Below are 21,268 nucleotides of genomic sequence, written 5' to 3' on the forward strand. Positions count from 1 at the left end.
TCCCATTGGGACCACAGAAGTGTCATAGGTCCCTAACTCATTAGCCTCTCTTGGACCAGCTCACACCAGGGACACCACACTGTGCTCTCAATCCTATTGGGTTTTGGGTACTGTACAGAATTAATGATCTTTGATTTAACAGATCTTGAGAAGGGCCCAACGTACAGCTAAGAAGAGCAGAATTTTCACTCCCAGGACATTGATGATATAAAAGAATGCAATTCTCATGGGTTGTACGAGGAAGTACAAGAGGCAGACACTAGCAGCATATTCTCATGTACATAGGAAAGGGACCCTACCTGGCTGTTATTCGGCTCTACTTCGTGTTCTGTGAATGTAGCTTCACAGATTGATATATACTGGCATGATCACAATCTTAACCCAGAGCTCTTATCCTTTTCTTTTCACAATGGACAAATATAAGAAGTTGTCTAATACTATAAGGCAAAAAAAGAAAATTGGACTGGTGCAGTGACAGCAAGAGTCATTATTCAACACATTCAGAGCGTGAAGCATATTTCCTTTTGGTGCCTTTAAACAAAGTTCCCATCACCTTCTAGCCATCCACTGCCAGAGAAGTGTGTATGAAGTAGACAGAAGCCTGCCAGTAACACCCTCAGCAACTGGCAAGAACAACCAGGTAAGGACTAGGATACATGACTCCATTTTGCTTCTTTTTCTCCCTCTTTTTCCTTTGCTCATCCTACCCTATGGTCAACTGGGAGCCTATCTTTCACAAATAGTCCTGTGCCAACAATGATAATACTGTGCTTCTTGAGTGACCAAAAGAGGCAGAGGCCCATGTCCATAAAATCTTACAGACAGTGAGAGACACATGCTATCAGGAGAACAGAGCACAGGAATCAACAGTGACTTCTCTTCAAATAATTCCACAACAATTCCTTTCAACGTCCACCCTTTGCAGGAGACACACATGCACTCACACAGATGCACAAAACGTGAACAGCACACTCATGGCCTCACACTGCGTTAAGAGATTAAAAGCATGTGGCTGCAACCAAACATTTTCTCTGCTATTTATGGAATCTCCAGAAGAGAGAGGCTGCTTTATTCTGCATTGTCTTTTATTTTGTACATTTTAAATTTATTTTTCAATGAGTAGTACATTCACACAGGCGAAACTTCTCACTATATGGTACACCTAAAACTAATATAAACAATATAAGATTGTATATACCAACCTACTTTTTAAAAAAACACAATGTGAGAAAAAATGTACTGAAAACTACACATGAAAATCTCCCTCCCTCTCCCGTGTCTCATCCACTGAAATCCATACTTCCAACAAGTAATCACTGTTACTGGCTTCCTGTGTACTCTTAAAATTTTTTATTGTTTATGCTACCACAGTTGTCCCCACTTTTTCCCCATTTGTCCACCTCCACCCAGCCTCTTGTCCCCCCACCTTAGGCCATCTTTGTCCATGTCCATGGGTCCAGCATATATATTCTTTCACTATTTTTTAACAAACATACAAATCAACAAAATATATATTAGTTTGGGAGGTGGGATTAAAATGTTTATGTTCGGAACAAGAATGGGAATAGGAATAGGAACAAATATTCTCAAATATGGGAATTCCTGATCACTCAGTTCCCCACCAACACCTTCTTCCTTCTGTTTTTACCCTGGTAACTTTCACTTCTTTCCTCTGGATGTTTCTTTCCTCATCAGTGGGAAACACAGGTCCTCTAAATTTCATTTCCATTTTCAAACTGAACCTGAGTCTAGGAAGCATCCAAGTGAAGTTCAACAAAAATTATGATCGACCACAGAAAATGTATGTGTTAAAACAGCATATGGGGGATGGGGAGAAAAGGCACACAACTGTAATTGAATAACAATAAAAAATTAAAATTAAAAAAAAGAAATCATAAAAAAAGAAAAGTAAATCAAGTTAATAAAAGAAAAGAAAATGTCTTGTAAAAAAACAAAAACAAAAAAACGGTACATAGCTGATCTAAAACGTAAGAACAAATTTGTCTTGAGTGGTAGGAGTTATAGTTTATAACAAGCCTGGAAAATGCCCCCTGCCCCCATAGGAAAAGGAAAGACACTGCATTGAATGAGTGTGATGTTTTGATAAAGTACTTTTGTATTCATAATTGGAAACATGGCCTAAAAGTTGGGACAAAACTGTAACAAAAGGAGAAAGAAAGGAGGACATGAGGTCTCTGGTCTGTGACTCAGGGAGCTCAGAGGAAAGCTGGTGGGGGAATGAGGGCTGAGGTTTCTGTGTCTGCTGAGCCAGAAGTGGTCAAGAGACAAGGTTGAGGAGAGTGGAGATTCTGAAGCCTTTTGATCTACCTTAGTCAATACACCTTCTGCCCTGAGTGAGGGAGAGGTGAGGGCCAGTGCTTTGGGCAGTGGAAAAGGACACAGCTAATGAGGCCAGGAAACTACAGAAGTGATTGTATTCATAAGGGCCATTGGGAGAGGTTAACCAATGCAGCCATGTTCTGAACCCCACTAATCCATCCACTACACCTAGAGCTAGCTCTGTGGGGTATTGAGAATACAAAGTCTAATAAACACAGGCCTGAGTAGTGTGGAAATCCTTGGGAGAACATGGGGGAGGCACCATCTATTATAATCATATTTGGGCCAGTTGCACACAAGTGGGTGATCTTGGGGATTTGAGCTGATAGCAGACAAGGTGTGGGGTAATGGAGACCATGTGGAGGGTGGGGAGCCTGGGCCTTGGAACTAAATGACTGAGACTACATCCAGTTCTGCCCATGCAGGATGTGACTTAGGGTTAGTGATCATCCATTTTTGTATTGGGGCTAATGTTCTTTACTTATTATTATTAAGTAATTAATCAATAATTTACTTACAATTATTAATCACTCCTTTAAGAATCTTAATTCTTTCTATAATGAATGTTAAAAATCAGCTTTCCACTTTTTTGCTTGCTTTTTTTAAACTTTGTGTGTGATCTTTCCCATTAAAAGGAGAGTTTTAATTTAATTTCATGAAACCAACTTTCTTTTCCATTCTGTTCCTTCCATTCTTTTTAATTAAAAGGCCAACCTTGTCCTGATAGCAAATAACTATTGTGCTTTATTTTCTTCTGGTCACTTTACCGTTATATCTGTAGATATAATGCTTCACTTACCTGAAATTCATTCAGCAAACACTGTGAGGTATGAGTCTAAATTAATTTTCCACCAAGAGTGAACTAGCTGGTCCCAGCACCATTTGTTCAATCCCTCTCCCCTTTCCTACCACTTGGCAATGCTGCCTTCAGCAGACCAAAACCTGATGTGCATTGTGCTCTGTTTCTGGGCTTACTGTATCTGCCTTTGGTGAAGATTTTTTAAATTATATGTTATTGATTATGCTATTACAGTCTTCCCAATTTTCTCTCATTATTGCCCCTCCACCCTGCAGCTCCAACCCTCCAGGATCCCCGCCTTAGTTCATGTCCATAGGTTGTACATGTAAATTCTCTGAGTCCTCATTTCCTATGCAACTTTTTACCTCTCCCTGTCTACTTAATGCCTGCTAATTATGCTTCTTCTGCCCTGTACATTTTCCCCACTATTCTTCCCCTCCCCCTCCCTACTGAAAACCCTCCATGTGATGTCCATTTCTCTGATTCTGTTCCTGTTCTAGTTGTTTACTTAGTTTTTGTTTTCATTGTTTATCTTTCTTTTATTATTTTAGCTTTATTTGTTGATAATTGTGAGTTTATTGTCATTTTACTGTTCATATTTTTGATCTCCCTTTTCTAAGATAAGTTCCTTTAACCTTGCATATAATAATGGCTTGGTGATGATGAACTCCTTTAACTTGACCTTATCTGAGAAGCACTTTATCGGCCCTTCCATTCTAAATGATACCTTTCCTAGATAGAGTATTCTTGGATGTGGGTCCCTGCTTTTCATGACTTGGAATACTTCTTTCCATCCCCTTCTTGCCTGTAAGGTTTCTTGTGAGAAATCAGCTCATAGCTTTATGGGCACCCATTTGTAGGTAACTCTCTCCTTTCCTCTTGCTGCTTTTCAGATTATCTCTTTGTCTTTAATATTGGGTAACTTAATGATGATGTGCTTTTGTGTGTTTCTCTTTGGGTCCACCTTCTTTGGGACTCTCTGGGCTGCCCGGACTTCCTGAAAGTCTTTCTCCTTTGCCAGATTGGGGAAGTTTTCCTTCATATTTGTTCAAATAAGTTTTCATTTCTTGCTCTTCCTCTTCTCTTTCCTGTACCCCTATAATTCGGATATTGGAATGTTCCCGGTTGCCCCAGAGATTCCTCAGCCTCTCTTCATTTCTTTGCATTCCTATTTCTTCATTCTGTTCCAGTTAGATGTTTATTTCTTCCTTTTCTTCCAAATTGTTGCTTTGAGTCCTGGTTTCCTTCCTGTCACTGTTGGTTGCCTGAATATTTTGCTTTATTTTACTTTGGGTATCTTTCATTTGTTCTTTCATTTTTCAACCCAGCTCAATCAGTTCTGTGAGCATTTTCATTACCAGGGCTTTAAATTCTCCACCAGATAGGTTGGCTATATCCTCTTCGCTTAGCTCTCTTTCTGATGTTTAGCTCTGTTCTTTCACGTTGGCCCTGTTTCTTTGCCAGGGGCCCCTGATAAGTTGTAAAGGGGGCAAGGCCTTAGGTATTCGCCCATGAAGGGCAAACCTCCTTGCTGCACTGCAGTGCTGCCTGTGGGGGAGGGGCCAGAGAGGGAACAATGCAGCTCCCCTGCTCTTCTCTGGCACACTTTTCAACGAACTCTGTAGTGTGAGATCGGGAGTTTGTCCCACCGCAGCAACCACTGTAGTACACAGCCAGCTCTGAGTCTCAGTTTCCCCTTAAGTCATCCCTTCCCACACAGCCTCCCACCTCGCTGCAGCCAGCCCTGCCCCCGTGGTCCACTGCCTCAGTGCAGTTTCTCCCCTCTGCTTCCATACAGATCTGGTTGTTCTGTTTGACTATTTCTTTAATTCCATGGTTGTTGCAGTTCCATGCAGTTTGACTTTCTGGCAACTCTGGTTGTTTCTTGATTTTAGATGGGTTGTTTTTCTCCTTTTGGTTGAGCGAGGAAGCAAAGGGTTTCTACCTATGCCCCCATCTTGGCCAGAACTCCTTCTGGTGAAGATTTTAATGAGAGGGAGCAGCATACAACATGTCCTGGGATACCCACAGACAAAAGGAAGACAGTTTGGTGAGAGATATCTGTGGTCAGTGAGCAAATAGGACAAAGATGCCATTGCCATGTGGGGAGTGGTCATTTCAGTGGCTGCAACTTGGGCTGACAGATTCATAGGACATATTTTACTTTGGAGGGAAACATTTAGCACAGGGAGGGAGACTGATTCTGTGGGTCAATTCCTCAGCTGAAACACTGTTCCATTCCCAGAATTTCACCTAGAAAGACTGCGTTTGCTTTGTTTGACATCTTTATGTCTCTGTAAATATGTTTTCTACATATTCCTAAGGCCAAGACTCCATTAAATCAAAGATACGTATGAACCTACTAACAAAAAGAGTCAGGCTGTTTCCAATGTGCAATGTTACCTCTACCCAACTTTACTGTCTCTTCTTTCTATTTCATGGGGTTTATTTATTCACATGCTGGACACTCCCTAGGTATCCTTGTTGTACTGGGCTCATGGCTAATGCTACATTTCAAAGACAAGTAAGACATGCACTTTCTCTGCCTACTCTCAAGGTGCTCACACCAGTGAGAGTGTGGAGGACACGGAAAAGTAAGTCAATAGTCACCATCCAGAGGGACACCTGCTGTGATGGGGAAGGCACATGGGCATGAGGGGCATGGACCTGAGTTTGTTGTAAAAGGATAAGTCAGAGAAGGCTCCGTAGAAGAAGTAGCATCTAAGCTAAAGTCTCAAGTTTAGCTAGATGGATGAATGAGAGAGGGAATCAGCCCAAGAAATAAGATGGGCAGATGACGCAGATCCCGGCCAGCAGGATCTGCTGTTGTGGCTGCAATATACACGTACACACGGACTACAGAAATCCTGTGGAGAAAAAGGGGCTGCGTAGCCACTCTCCAAGTTAGAGAGAGGGCCCCTGACCCCCGCCTGGACAGGCTTTTATTGTTTTTCTGGGCACATTTCATTGAGGGCGATCCTCATTTACCATGCACAGGTTCGCCACAGGTGATTGATTACCTTTTAAGGACGACAAAGGACAGAACACTGCTAATTACTTCAAAGACAAGGGTGTTACAGCTCAAGGGGGAAGCTGCTCACACTCCATACTCGGGTGTTTTTGCACAGACTTTAGGAAGATGAAGATACTCAGTAAACATTTGCTGCCTCAATTCAGGGTGAGGGAGTTTGGCAAGAGCAAGTATCATAGCAGTCAAGGTACAATGCAGGTCTGATTCCCCACTGGAGAACCTATCCGTGGACGTGGGTCCTGCCCACCAACCTCACTCCCCACTGGCTTTTCTGAGTGGGGCCTGAGCCACATTTCACACTCTTGGAACAGTTCCCCACAGGCAGAGTCTTAGGATGGATTAATGTCATCAGGTCCACATGAATACCACAAGAGTTATGCCAACAAACACCTCCAGCCCACCCCTGAAATGTGGGCATTAGGTTGATGCTTATATAAGAAATTTTAAAAAAGAAAACACTCTCCCATTAAAAAAATCTTTGGTTTCCCATGGCACCAAGCACACTCACTGGCAAATATTCCATTGAACTACATGAAACCACCATTTTTATAGTTCCCACGCAGTTAAATGTTCAATATTTCATATGATTCCACCTCATACAAGAAGATCAGCATTAGCATGTTGCATAAGTGTCAGAGTTCACAATCCAGGGCTTGTCAACCTCATTCAATTATCCCACTTTCTGCTTACAGTTAAATGGGATGGGAAAACCTGACCAGCGTGTCTGAATTTTTCCTCCTGGGGCTCTCAGAGCAGGCAGAGCAACAGGAGCTCCTCTTTGGGCTGTTCCTCTCCATGTACCTGATCACAGTGGCAGGAAACCTCCTCATCATTCTGGCTGTCATCACTGACACTCAACTCCACACACCTATGTACTTCTTCCTGGCCAACCTCTCCCTTAATGACACCGGTCTTGTGTCCACCACAGTCCCCAACATGCTGGCAAACATATGGATCCAGAATCAGGTCATCTCATATGCAGGGTGTCTATCACAACTGTATTTTTTTATACTGTTTGGGACACTGGAAGCATTGCTCTTAGCAGTCATGGCCTATGACCGCTATGTGGCCATATGCCACCCACTCCATTACACCATGGTCATGAGCCCTGGGCTTTATGTCCCCCTAGTATCTGCATCCTGGATCATGAGTGGCCTCTACTCCCTCCTGCACACTCTGTTGATGAACAGCCTGTCCTTCTGTGCAGAGCAAGAGATCCCACATTTCTTTTGTGACATCAACCCCCTTCTGAGACTGTCCTGCACAGACCCCTTCATCAATGAGCTGGTGATCTTCAGCATCGGAGGTCTCACAGGCCTGGTGTGCGTGCTTTCCCTGATTATCTCTTACGCATACATTTTCTCAACAATCCAGAAGATCCCCTCCACTCAGGGGAAGCAGAAAGCCCTTTCCACCTGCAGCTCTCATCTCTCTGTGGTCTCCCTATTCTTCGGGACTTCCTCTTGTGTTTATTTCAGTCCCCCCTCAACCCGCTCAGCACCTAATGCTGCAGTTGCATCAGTGATATACACAGCAGTAACCCCAATGCTGAACCCCTTCATCTACAGCTTGAGGAACAGAGACATCAAGTGTTCCCTGAGAAAGCTAATTTGGGTGAGGAAAATTTATTCCCCTCGGTGGTAGTGACTTCACATCCAATATGGGGGTCTCCCCTCATGTGTACTCCCCAAAAATTAACAGTGAGGAACAAGAGAGGGGGGAAAGTGGAAACCTACTTCTAGGACCTATGATCTGAACTTGAAAAATTCATGCTTAAAGTTCTAAGAGCACATCAGAATAAACCAATTTTCACAGCAATATCTTTAGCTAAAGTTCTTAAAACCATAATGTTTAAAAGTCATAGCTATCCTGGTATATAATGTGAGAAAACATGTGCTTGAAAACTTTTGATAGAACAGGGAATAGTTCACAAACACCAGGAACATCTGGTTGTGCTGTTGTATCTCGCCAAGAATACAGTCCAGGGAAAGTTAGCTTCCCCCCACCCCATCACTGTGACCTTGATGACTTTGACCCATACCAACTGTGCCTTTCATACTTGGACTCCCCATGTGTGCCACCACTGTGCTGAAAGAACAGAAGGTAGGACTGGGAAGGATTTGATGGAGCACTTCCATTGACCTGCTGGCATATTTTACCAACCATCTGAGAATCCCATCACTCTTAACATCTTAAATTTCATTTTTATTTTTGGGAAAACTTTTCCAAGTCAATTTTATCTTTGCTGCCCCAATGCTTGCCACTTGGCATAATGTCCAGGCCTCTTAATATGTTCTACACACCACAGGCATGACTACAATCATACAGTTAGGGGCCGGGAAGGAATGGCTTTATGGATACTTCATAATTGCTTACCTGAGTGATTGACACCCCCTCCTAGAAGATCTCCAGTCCCCAGTCTCTCCCCATTCCACCTATTCTGCACACCACAATCAGACTGATCTCCAAAGAATATGGTTGCTTACATCACCATGACTCCCATCCTATTAGAAGACCCCAGTAGCTCTCTACTGCTGACAGAATAAAGTTCAAAGTGTTCTTCCTATCGTTCGGGTCCACCATCACCAGTTCACAACTTATATGTCCACAGTTAACCCACTCTGTCCTATATGCCTCCCAAGATCAACTCAGGCCAATATTTTCATAATGCACTGATTATTATTGATGGTTACCAAAAAGCTACATCAGCAGTAGTTGTTGGAAAGATGACTCAGTAAAAGTTGGGGGAAAGGTATACCACGACCAACTCGGTTCAGTAAGAAAATAAAAGGCTAGTACTGAGAACTATTTTCATTCTTGCCCACTTCCCTTTAAGAATCAGGTTGCATGCTACAGTGACATAGGTTGTGATTCCTGCAGATAATATCTCACCAGTGGAAGGCAGCAGCTGATTGCTAGCTCACCTGCTCCCTATTTACCTTAAAGGAAGCTCACACACTCCTTCTGACAATAACAAGTAGTGTAGCAAAGCGGTAGACAGCACTGGCTCTAGAGTAAGACTGAAGCAAGTTCAGTCTTGGCTTTGCCACTGGTAAGCTGCATGATCCTGGGAAATTACTTCACCTTTCAAAGTAAATATAAACTACCTTCCATGTCATCAGGAAGTAGAGTTTGAGTAAAATATGTAAAACATTCTGTGTGATGATTTCAATATGCATGTAAGCATGTAAATGGTTTATTCCTAGTATGTAGTATACCTTCAACAAATGTTAGCTGTTGTAGCAGTAGTCCTTGTTAAAACTAAAGCTGAGCAGCAGCAGATAATGTGAATTCAGTCTCAAAACTGCTGATAAGGGATTGCCTGTTCCTGCACTGGGAAACCAGAAGGGATCCTGTGCTTAAATCATTCTTTTGGAGAACATGGTGGGGCTTAATGTCGGGTCGTTCACTTAGCAGGATGCATGTGCTGGGAAGTTACTGGATACTGAAATTTACAGTAACAATTATGCACTTCACTTAAAATACACAGGTTTGCACCAATCCATATGCATCTTTCATTATTTAAATTGATATTCACCGATCATTTTAGTTTTACTTTTTAATTTAAACAGAATTTATATTTTATATATGAATGTCCCTATAATGACCCAACTTGCACATTTGTCATAACTACTTTCTGAGATGTGCCGAGACGCCCTTACTTCATAGTTTTGTCGAGATTGCCCGACATTACTGCCTGAGGATTACTTCAAATTTTTGAATATTAAAAATAACCATTCCAGCAACCATTACTTTTTATGTGATTTGTTCTCCCAGCCTACATTCCTAAAAATGAATATGTCCTGTGTACTTACGGACAGTTTAAAGCTCATGTTGTATACTGCCAAATTGTTATCAAAACGTAAGTGTCTCCCCAAGGCTGCATCAACTGTTTCATTTTGTTATTCACTTTACTAGCAGCAAATTTACTAGTATTTTACTATAGGTACTTAATAAATATATAATAACACAAAATAATTATTGGTAAGAATGATAATTTTCCCATAAGCATTGAAAAGTGAAAATTATTTCCATCGTCAGGGTTACAACAATTTTTCTATATTATTATTACATACTCACCAGAAGATTTAAAAATAGAGACATTTGTAAATGAACTATATGGTATCCTCATCTCAAATTTGAAGAACCATTGTTTCTTTTACAAAAAATTATGTGTATTACATGTATTTAAGAACAATTGTTTCTTTTTCATAAAAATTATGTGTATTTAAGGTGTAAACATGATAATAAATAGATATAGGCAAAGTAAAATCATCACCACAGGGAAGTTAATTGATAATCAATCTCACATAATTACCTTTCTTTGCCTCTGATGCAGGCATGTGAAATCTATTCTTTTAGCAAGTACCCTGTTGTCAGTGCAGTGTTACTAACTGATGTCCTCAAGCCATCCGTTAGATCCCTAGAACTTCTTTATCTTACAAGCCTGAAATTTTGTAATCTTTGACCAATATCTCTCTGTTTCCCTCACCCCCCTGCCCTGGTAACCACCATTCTACTCCCTGCTTCTGCGAAATTCACATGCGCTCAGACTTAGTGAAACCCCCCAAAGCCCGTTATTCATGGCATCAGAGGATCCCAGGCAAGTGGTGACACTGTCAGCTCACAATGAGCAGAAACAAACAGGGAAATTTCCACCCCTACCACAGCTGAAAGTAGAAGATTGGCTGAGCAAGATGTGAGTCTGAATATCGGCTCTGTCTGCTGTGATGCACTTCATAGACTTGTTGTAAGGATGGAGAGGGACTCTGAGTGCAGAGTCCCTCTAGGGCCTGGCCTTAACAATCATATTGTTTGGAAGCCCCCAGGAGGCCTTCTAGATCCATAGAGCTCTTTACCAGCCCTTCAGGCATCATCAAAGGAGCCCAGGAGACACAGTCCCAGGATACCCCCACTAACAACGCCCTGAAGGGGAGGCACCATGTTCCTGAAAACTCATAGGTACCTGGGCTTGAGGAAGGCTTCTTCCTCTGGTCTCTCTCCAGGTCTCTCCCCCACCCCACCACATTCTCAGTCCTAAGGCAAGTCTGGAAACTACCTAGTCTCTGTGGGAAGGCCCTGCATGGGTTTGGCCTCTGCCAAAGCAAAGCCCTCCCTTAGGGAAACTGTCTCTGGTCTCAATTGCCCTTCTGGCTTCCTGGAGGACTTGGGGGACGAGGACAAGTCCTAGAGGTCTCAGCAACCCATGATTAAGGGAAACTTACATCATCTGCCAGAACTACCTGTCATAAAGCCAGGGGGAGAGGTAAGGCCTTTTTAAAGAAAGTACAAGTACCAGCAGGTGGAAGACATTGTTGCTATATTCATGAAGGGCTGGAGTTGTTTGCAAAACATCTTGGATGACTCCCACCTGTCTCTTCTTTCTTGGGAGGAATCATTTCTGAGGCCCCCCCAGAGACAACACCTAGTGACTGGGGCCCTAAGGATAGAGAAGATATCAGCTTGTTTTTCTTCATTCTCTTCTATACAGCTGCTTTCTTTCTGAGTAGTTAACTGAGTCTGCAGAGCTCCTCATCTTCTTTCCTGAAGAGAACTCCCTGGCTTCTCTGCCCATGCCACAGTAAGTATTCTCAGGGTCCATCCACTGCCCTCCTGCTGCCATCAGCTCACACTCATCTTCACACAGGGTGCACCTCATGCTCCTGAAAAGGGAAGCCTGCAGGGAAACACGTGTGGTGATAACACAGAGAACTGCTTACTCTCTGGGCCCAGTGCCCATGTCGCCCTTCCCAGATGAAGCCAGTCTACCCTCCGGTACTCTTAAGAAGGACTGTGAAGAGATTTGCTGAGCCTAGTTCACTGCCAGTTCTCAACACCAACTTCATCAGGCAGCCTTGAACTTTCACTTCAGTCACAGACCTTGCTGAAACTTTCCATCCCTGGGAGCAGGGAGGACTGAGGTGCAGTTCCAGAGCAGGGAGCTGCCCTAACTCCATGAAGAGAACCTGGGCTCATGACAAAGCCCCAAGAATGGTGATGTGAAAGGGCTCGTTATGATGGACATCATGGCGACCCTTTGAACACTCTGGATGTCTCTGGTTGGTCAGAGGTCATCCCAGAATCTCACTGATTTCAAGCAAGCTGTGCCTGTGTCCATGCAGGGACTGGCTGCAGCTGTTTGCTGCTCTTCTGTCCCTGGGTATAACTCACTTGCCTGGAGTGTACACCGCTCCCAAGGGCCTTATTCTCCGGGTGTTTTACAGGGAAAGAAACATACCAGTGTGTGGATTGTTACATGCCTTGCCTGTTCCTTCAAAACCAGGAGAGCTGTAGTCCTGCCACCAACCTAGCACCAGGCACTTGCCCTTATTCCTCCACTAAGTCATTGTGATTCATAAAAGCCTAAAGTCGAGGTCTAATTCATCATGTTCACAAAGTCTTCCTTGACAACTCCAGTTAATCCCAGATAGAGCTTTCCTTCTCAGATATCCTATGGACACTTAAACCATCACCTATTTTTTTGAGAAATACTGAGTACCTACTATGTGTGAAGTATTATGGTAAGTACTGCTATTGGAAAACTGAATCAGTCTTACAGACAAGTAGGGGAGATATGCTTTTCGAGTCATGACTTAGTTAGAAGGTGGACAGTGATAAGTTCCCTGAAATAATGTGTAGTTGTGGCAGAGGGAGGGAGGGAGAAGTCAGGGGGGGAGGAAGGGGAGAGGGAGAGATAGAGAGAGAGAGAGAGAGATCCTTTTCAGATGGAAGTGTTTCCACCTGAAGTCATTCAGCAGCCAGTATTTGAGTCAATTGGCCTCCAGGAATTGGAGGGAGGCCTGTGCAGGGAGGGAAAACAGCATGAAAAAAGGGGTAAAAAATCACTGGTCACCTTCTAATGTTTGTGTGCAAATGGACCCTAAGGAGAAAACAGAAAGTAGTTCATTGCCCTTTAATATGATAATATATGTAAAGAGCTGTTATCTATCCATTGACTTGTCAATTGGCAAGGCATTTATCTCTTTTCAGGGAGGACCAGGCCTGGGGAGCATCCTCCCACCATCTGAGCAATCCTGTGCTCTTGGAATGTTAAGGCCCTTTTAGAGATCACCAGGTCCACCTTTTTATCCATGGAGCACAGACTCTCATTGCTGTTCCCTTTTGTTAGACTCACTGGACTCCAGCTGCATCCCATCTTCTGAATCCAGTGTATTCTCTGCAGGGAAATATCGTTACTGTTAGTGAAGATGTAGCTCTGCTTATTCCATGGGCAATAAAGATATGCGTAGAGTAATATATTTTGAGCAGGAGTTTATTTTAAGCCATGAAAATCTTAGCTCAGTTTGCCTCTGTATGTATGCACTTCCTCATTGAGAATCTCCTCTTAGAGCTATTGGTCAGTCTACCTACTGTGCCTGAGTCAAGGATAGGTGCAAAGCTATGCAGAAAATTAACTTTGCAATGCAGAAAAGGAACTGCCCCTAGCAAGAAGCCACCCATAGGTCATGTTACAATTTTAAGTTGTGAAGCAGGTAGCATATAGTGTCAAAAGAAACATCGTTGGATGAAGCTGTCAATCAAAGTCCAGTTTAAGGCTTCATTAAGAACAATAACACTGGACATTAATTGACCAAGGGATTTTGAATTTGTATTTGAGACTGTGTCTCTCACCTTGGAAGAATGTACTTGGCTAGAGTATGTATATCCACAGTCATGGAGACCTTTTACCTAATACTTGCCATATCTTTCTTCATCTTCAATATTCCTGAGAGTCTCGAAACCTAGGTTAGTTTTTTAAATGCCTTGTACTTTTTCTGGAAACATCATTAATTTTTATTTTGAATTCTGTTTGATGCTTTGGTCTAAGCCCTCAAAGGAAAATGGGGCAATTCCATCTTAAACTTACTGCTGTCAAAGACAAAGTCAGATTTTATCTTAATCTTTTTTTCCCCAAGTATTGTGACCCTTACAATAGGGACAGTATGGGAGGGACAAGGTGATGTTGATTTGGGGCATCTCAGCTGAGAGTAGGATAAAGGCTTTGGGGTGATGGGAGGTCAGTGAGTGAGGTGTGGTCAGGGGTGGGGGAAAATCATCACCTGGAGAGCTGGGGACTATTCAGGGAGTTCTGAACACAGGTGCTGTGAAACACTTATGTTGTGTAAATACATTGAGTTGACTGATACTTCCACACGGAGACGTTTCCTTACAGGTACTGATGGATCCAGAATCCGGGGCAAATGGAACTGTTGTTACTGAGTTCATTCTACTGGGCTTGGTGGAGACGCCAGAGCTGTGGCCTCTGGTCTTTGTGCTTTTCCTCTGTGCCTACCTGGTCACAGTCGGGGGCAACCTGAGCATCCTGGCTGCCATCTTGGTGGAGCCCAAACTTCACAACCCCATGTACTTCTTCTTAGGGAACCTGTCAGTCGTGGACTTTGGGTGCATCACTGTCACTGTCCCCTCAATGTTGGGTCGTATGTTGACCCACAAGCGTGCTATTCCTTATGGAGCTTGCCTCACACAGCTTTTTCTCTTCGATCTCCTGGGTGGTGTGGACTGTTTCCTGTTGACAGCCATGGCTTATGACCGATTCCTGGCCATCTGTAGGCCCCTCACCTACAGCACCCGCATGAGTCAGACTGTCCAGAGGATTTTGGTGACTGTGTCCTGGGCCTGTGCCTTTACCAATGCATTGACCCACACTGTGGCCATGTCCACGCTCACATTCTGTGGTCCCAATGTAATCCATCACTTCTACTGTGACCTCCCACAGCTCTTCCAGCTGTCTTGTTCCAGCACCCAACTCAATGAGCAGTTGCTCTTTGATGTTGGTTTCATAATGGCAGGTACCCCCATGGCTCTCATTGTTACCTCCTATGCCCACGTGGCAGCTGCAGTTTTACGAATCCGCTCAGTGGAGGGCAGGAAGAAAACCTTCTCCACATGTGGTTCCCATCTCACTGTGGTTGCTCTATTCTATGGCTCAGGTGTCTTTAACTACATGCGACTAGGTTCAGCCAAGCTTTCAGATAAGGATAAAGCTGTTGGGATTTTTAACACTGTCATCAACCCCATGCTGAACCCAGTCATCTACAGCCTCCGGAACCCTCACGTGCAAGGTGCCCTCTGGCAGGTGATCACAGGGAAGCGGTCACTGACTTGATAAGCTGACCAGTGTCACTTCCTCCTTTTCTTTTTGGAATAAAGGAGAAATCCTCTGGGGCCAATAGCTAGAACAAATGATCCAGAACTCTTTCTATCTCTCTGAGCATGATAACTTTTTTGGGAAGTGATAATAGTTATTGTTTTTCACAGAAGCCCTGCCCATTTATAGACAATGGGTATGTAAATTAATGCTAGGTCAGGTCAGTTGACAAATTACAACTTCAGTCACTGACTGCTCCCTATGCCAGGTAGAAGTGAAACCTAGGAATGCTTACAGGTTCATATCCCACAGGGAACGGCTTTTTGGTTGGTTAGATTGTGAGTTTCCAAAAACATCCCTGCAGATTTTCCCACCAGGGGGTCATCTGATTCACTCAGGTTCAGGTATGGTTGGTCTGCTTCTAAAACTTAGGTCTGGAGGTCAGGATTATTTTCTTTCTCTCATCAGCAATGCACTGACCCACACTATTGCCCTTACTAACTTCTGTGGTCCCAATGTCATCAATCACTTCTACTGTGACCTCCCGCAGCTCTTCTAGCTCTCCTGCTCCCCCATACAACTCAATGAGCTGCTGCTCTTTGTCATGTGTATTTAATGGCAGGTGCCCCTCTGGTTCTCATCATCACCTCCTACATCCACGTGGCAGCTGCAGTATTACGAATCCGTTCAGTGGAGGGCAGGAAGAAAGCCTTCTCCACATGTGGCTCCCACCTCACTGTGGTTTGCCTCTTCACTGGTATCTTCAACTACATGCATCTGGGCTCAGTCGAGTCTTCAGACAAGGATAAAGGGGTTGGGATTTTCAACACAGTTATCAACCCCATGCTGAACCCACTTGTCTATAGCCTTAGAAACCCTGATGTGCAGGGTGCCCTGTGCAGGGTGCTCATGGGGAAGTGGTCACTGACCTGAGCAGTGACAGGCTGATAATGTCTCTCCTTTCCTGCTTTTCCTGAATTGAGGAAAATATTCCATGAGGGCAATAACCTGGAGAAATGATTACGAACCATTCATTTATAGATTCTGATGTTGGAAAAATTTGTGCGATGTATCTGTTTTGCAAAGAAACTGTACATAATTTATTCATTTACTTGGACAACAAACATCTATTGAATTGCGTCTATGATCCAAACCCTCCTCTGGGGCACTGGTGATCCATCTCTGCACTTGTGCAACTCACATTTTAATGAAGGGTGACAAAATAAATGAAATAAACACACATCATATTTGATACATCATATAGTGACACATGCTATGAAGAACAGGTAAGATAAGGGGAAATGAGGTTAGGATCTGCCCAGCAAGGCCCCCCACCCCTGGCAAGTTGCTACCTTGTTTTCAGCTATGCTCACTTTCCAGGTAGCCTTGAAGCCTTGGAAGCCTGGTAGCTCTGGGCAGCAGTAGCCTACAAGGAAGAACTATTTCTTTGATCGCAGCTTAAAAAACCACGAATGTCACTGTAAAGTATTCTTCTCATGGGAAATGGGAGATTCCTTCCAGATTAGGCTGCAGAAAGCTGTTTTAAATCAGTGCCAAGGATTACTCTACTCTATGCTTCACCTTTCACCTCTAGGAAAATCAGTTCCTTCTCTTTACTAACACAAATAATCCCATAAGATGTTTAGGGGACAGGTAAGATCTAGAGAGGGAACTAGCCCATTACATAAAAGCTACATCAATACATACATGGTATATCTGCAGGTCTAAAAAGGCATGTTTCATGTCCATCCTCTGCCATATTTTTCTCCCTTATTAAGTGAGTCACCATTCTTGCATGCACGATAAAGCCTTTGAAAGAGTAAGCATTATTACTCCAGTCAGGCCCTTAGAATTTTCACTGTAGGATGTCCATTATAACCTTCTCCTTCCAAGTTCTGCATTTCTCCCCCAAACCTCCTAGTTCAGAGAGTATCCATAAATGTAGTCTGTGGGAGTGATGCCTCTTTCTGAATTTACTTAATTACACATCAACACAGCTACCATGTAGAGGATTCACTCTTCTTCAGTTCCTCCAGCTTTCGATCATCCATTCCCGATTTGTGCCTTTTCTCCAGCCTCCTATGGAAGGCTACCAACCTGTCCTGGCCATCTACTCTGATGTCCCTCTACTGTATCACTCCTTAACTGTCCCATGGCCACACCTGGAGCTTGGATTCTCTGCAATCTCTTCTTGGAGCCAGGAAATTGTAAAAAAGAGCTGAAATGAGGAAGGGGGGAAGGACATGAGGGTAGGCAGTAGGGCAGGATTGGGAATGGAGCAATGAAGATGAGGTGTGAGGGTAGGACGAGTGATGGGACAGCATGGTGAGCAAAAGGGCTGAGAAAGAAGGATAGCAGTTGGGGAAAGGACATGAGAAAGTGGGAGATGAGAAAGGATGGGAGGATTAGGAGTATCCAATGAAGATGACTAAGGAAGGTTGATGAGGTCAAAGACAGCTGTGGAGCAAATGGAGGATGTACAGGGACGGGATATGAGAACAAAATCATACCGTGGACTCACTTCCCATTCCCTGTGGCCACACAGCTAATAGCCCCTTTGATGTTCTTGTTAGGCCTCACCCTTCCCAGCAGGAAGAAAAAATGTTTAAGTGTTGCCAAAGGTATAAGGATGCAAAGTCGCCCGGGAACTACTCCTATGCTTCTTCTTGCTAGCAGACAATGTTAGAGGACAGAGTAGGACTGACAGGTGGGGCAGAGGGAGGGGAGATGTGTGTGCTGAGGGTTTATCCTGCACAACCCCATTGGGCCATCAGCCTCCCTACCTTGCGGGCAGTGCCAGCCAATACAGTCTAATGAGCAGAGGTGAGGTATGTCTCTTTCCTGATACCCTCGTTTCTCCTGACTCTTTGGGGTTAGAGGTTGAGCTTCTCTCAAAGGGCAAAATTCTTGAGAAGGAAAAGCAGGCACGTGGGCTGTCACCACTGCTCGGTGAGCTTAGAAACTTACTTTCTGTGGTAGGCCTTGTTTCGACCTATTCCATAAGGACCCAGGACAAGAGCATCTCTTCACAGTTCTTCACATTCAACTACCTTTGGTTAGAATGGTCTGGACTAAGTCTGTCCTAGGCTGCACCCAGAAGATATTTTGGGAGCATGACCACCACCATTTTTACCACTCCATCTAGCTCTGAGTGATTAGCACTGTCCCAGTGCGTCCTACCTATGACCCCCAAAGGGTCATCTGCTACCCCTGGCCTCCGCATGTTTTCTCCTGAACCTTCATCCCAAACTCTTAGGATCTTTTCCTTGGAAACTGTTTCTTATGTTCTCCCTCTCCTGCAAGATCAAAGGGGGTCCTTAACAAGTGAAGAAGCTGCATTTCATTGGGATTCCTCCCTTTGTGTCCCCACATGTAAATAGCTTCAGTTAAAAATTATTTAGAAATCTTATACCTGATAGTGGAAACATTCAGATTCTATATTATTTGGTCAAGTGGAAAGTAAAAATACAAGTGTCCTTTGACATCTGGGTACAAGTGTCTCTGCACCAAAAAACACCTTGATTCAGCATTTACTCCTCTGAAGAGTTCTATGTTCATCCTTCCAGAGATTTTACACATACATGACAAGCATATTTCACATCTTGAGACCAATTATGGTTCTGTGATCTGCCTTTTATTTTTCTAGACATTATGCAATATAACCTCTTACACAATAAAGACTAAAAGTCATCCTTTTTTATTGCAATGGTTGCACAGCATAGCATTGTACACATAAACTATAATTTACTTAATCAAACTTCTGTCGATATAATTTCAGTTGTTTCCAACTGTTTTTGCAACAACAAACAGTGCTGTGATGAATATCTTTGCAAAGATATTATTCCAGATTTCTGTAATTATCCACTTGGAATTAATTCCTATGAATAACTTTTGAAATTTAAAAAATGCAAATATAAGTTTGGAGTTACACATGCACACATATATATGTTGTCCTCTTCCCAAAATGTCTGCACTAATGAGCATTTTCCCAACATTTCATTATGTCACATGAATTTATTAGCTATGCTGTTGATATACAAAACAATTAATATCACAGGGGAATGTTGTTGTCAATGGAAAAATTCTCATAAAAAAGCTAATATAAGTCTTTGCAACCCCATTATTCCAGCTGGGGTTTTGTTGGTGATTGTTTTCTGTCTATTTGGGCAAGTATTTCCAATGATCCATTTCCACCCAGTGATGCGGACTTGAAGAGCTGGGTTTATGCTCTTAAACTCTTAGGGGATATCTTTTGATTCAAAAGACCTGCCTCTTCCCATGTGTCCCTTCTGTGCAAATGTTATTCAAAAAATGATCAACTCAACCTGAGAATGAGAGGCCTATGCTATGGGTTCTTTATGGTGATTCTTACTGGTCTTCCATGTGTTTCCTGCAGGGCGGGGTACAGGAGGAAGCATCTACTCCTTTTTACTAAATGAGATGACATGAGAAGGCATGGCACAGAGCCTGCCTCATGAGGCAGTGCTCAATTTCAGTGGACCACTCAGACTTTGAATGATAGTAATGGGGCCATAGGCATGGTGAAAATGCTTTCTTGACCATGTCTTAGCTTGCTCTTGTGTGTCCACGTCTAGAGAACTGTGGACCCCGGGGAGAGTGATGTTTCTTTTAGAAATGTATGCATCCACCAGCTTTTATTTCTCCATTCCCCCAGGTAATGAACACCTAAGTTCATACAAACAACATTGTGATGACCAGCCTGCGCATGTCTCTCTATGGACCTTAAGACACTTTATGTGAGGTTTATGCCCAGAAATGGAATTCTAGGTAACAGGAGATGGATGATACTCCTATACATGGGAAGAGAGATAGACAGATAGATATAGATGAATGAATATATATACATATATACCAGCATACATATTTGTATATAATTTTAAAAATATTTAATCCTTACCCAAAGTAGAGCTTTTTAAATTGATTTTAAAGAGAGAAGAAGGGAGACGGAGAGGAAGTCAGAGAGAGAAAGAGAGAGAGAATTATCAGTGTGAGAGAGAAACATCAATCAGTTGCCTCCTATACATGCCCTTACTGGGGACCGACCCAAAACCTTTAGCGTATGGATGGGATGATGCTCCAAACAACTGAGCCACCTGGCCGGGACTATATGTTTATATAGCATATATCCTAATATAGACCATCAGGAAAAAACAATTTGTACTTAGCAAAATTGTGTGTGTGCGTGTGTGTATTCAAATGGACATATATAGGTAATTTTAATTTTCTCAGTACTGGCAGATGGCCCTCCTGATAGCCTCTGCTAGATCACAGTCCCATCACAGTACATGATGTTCCCAATTTCTCCCTATTCCCACCAACACTCGGTATCATCAGACTCTATTGGCATTGATGGGTGGAAAGGGCACCCATTACTTCTCTGACTACAGGTGAGATTGAACATCACTTCATAGCAGGCTAACAATTGGGGTTTCCCTTCATGAAATTCTCTTTTCACATACTCAACACATTTTTGTTCTACATTTGACAGATGTTTCTTACAAATTCTAGATATTAATCTCAACAAGGGATTTAAGATATATCTTGTTAGTTTTAACAGAAAGCTTCCATAGGCATTTGTGTACAGGTGTTTGAGTGAACGTAAGTTTTGTTTCTCTAGAATAAATGCCCACGAGAACAACTGCTGGGTTGCACATTAGGTTTTATATGAAATGACGAGACTACTTTCCAGAGCGGCTGTAGTATTTTACCTTCCCACCAGCACTGCATGAGCGATACAGTTCTTTCCTTATTATTATTTCCTTTTAAAAACTAAAACTCTCTCTCATTTTTTTTACTGCTCTTGATTTGTAGTTTTCTTTATTTTCTTTAATTGTAAGAATTCCATCATTTTGCTCACGATTTCTTTTTGAACACAAGGTTTATACAGTATACATTTCACTTCATATTTAGTAATATATTCTTAAATTTTCAGATATTTGGTCATATGAGAGCTATCCTTTTATTATTA

At 42.8% G+C, this 21,268-nt stretch overlaps 2 protein-coding genes across 3 annotated transcripts; both read left to right on the plus strand.

Annotated features, from left to right (window-relative positions):
• The first annotated feature begins 309 nt into the window (after positions 1 to 309).
• Positions 310 to 9,342, plus strand: LOC128779259 (olfactory receptor 1G1-like). The gene is made up of 2 exons (XM_053911500.1): positions 310 to 640; positions 6,863 to 9,342. Exon 2 carries the CDS (start codon positions 6,867 to 6,869, stop codon positions 7,812 to 7,814), a length of 948 nt encoding a protein of 315 aa, XP_053767475.1. The 5' UTR covers positions 310 to 640; positions 6,863 to 6,866; the 3' UTR covers positions 7,815 to 9,342.
• A 3,094-nt stretch (positions 9,343 to 12,436) lies between these two features.
• LOC128779253 (olfactory receptor 3A1-like) lies at positions 12,437 to 16,212 on the plus strand. Of its 2 annotated transcripts, none has more exons than XM_053911337.1 (2): positions 12,437 to 12,691; positions 14,344 to 15,822. In XM_053911337.1, exons 1-2 carry the CDS (start codon positions 12,689 to 12,691, stop codon positions 15,295 to 15,297), a joined length of 957 nt encoding a protein of 318 aa, XP_053767312.1. In that variant the 5' UTR covers positions 12,437 to 12,688; the 3' UTR covers positions 15,298 to 15,822. The 2 variants fall into 2 exon arrangements, with proteins under 2 accessions (XP_053767312.1, XP_053767313.1); XM_053911338.1 differs by lacking the exon at positions 12,437 to 12,691 and adding an exon at positions 16,051 to 16,212 and having other exon boundaries at positions 14,338 to 15,135.
• Positions 16,213 to 21,268: the final 5,056 nt, after the last annotated feature.

The sequence above is a fragment of the Desmodus rotundus genome, chromosome 9 (genome assembly GCF_022682495.2).
Source record: "Desmodus rotundus isolate HL8 chromosome 9, HLdesRot8A.1, whole genome shotgun sequence".
NCBI classification, from domain to species: domain Eukaryota; kingdom Metazoa; phylum Chordata; class Mammalia; order Chiroptera; family Phyllostomidae; genus Desmodus; species Desmodus rotundus.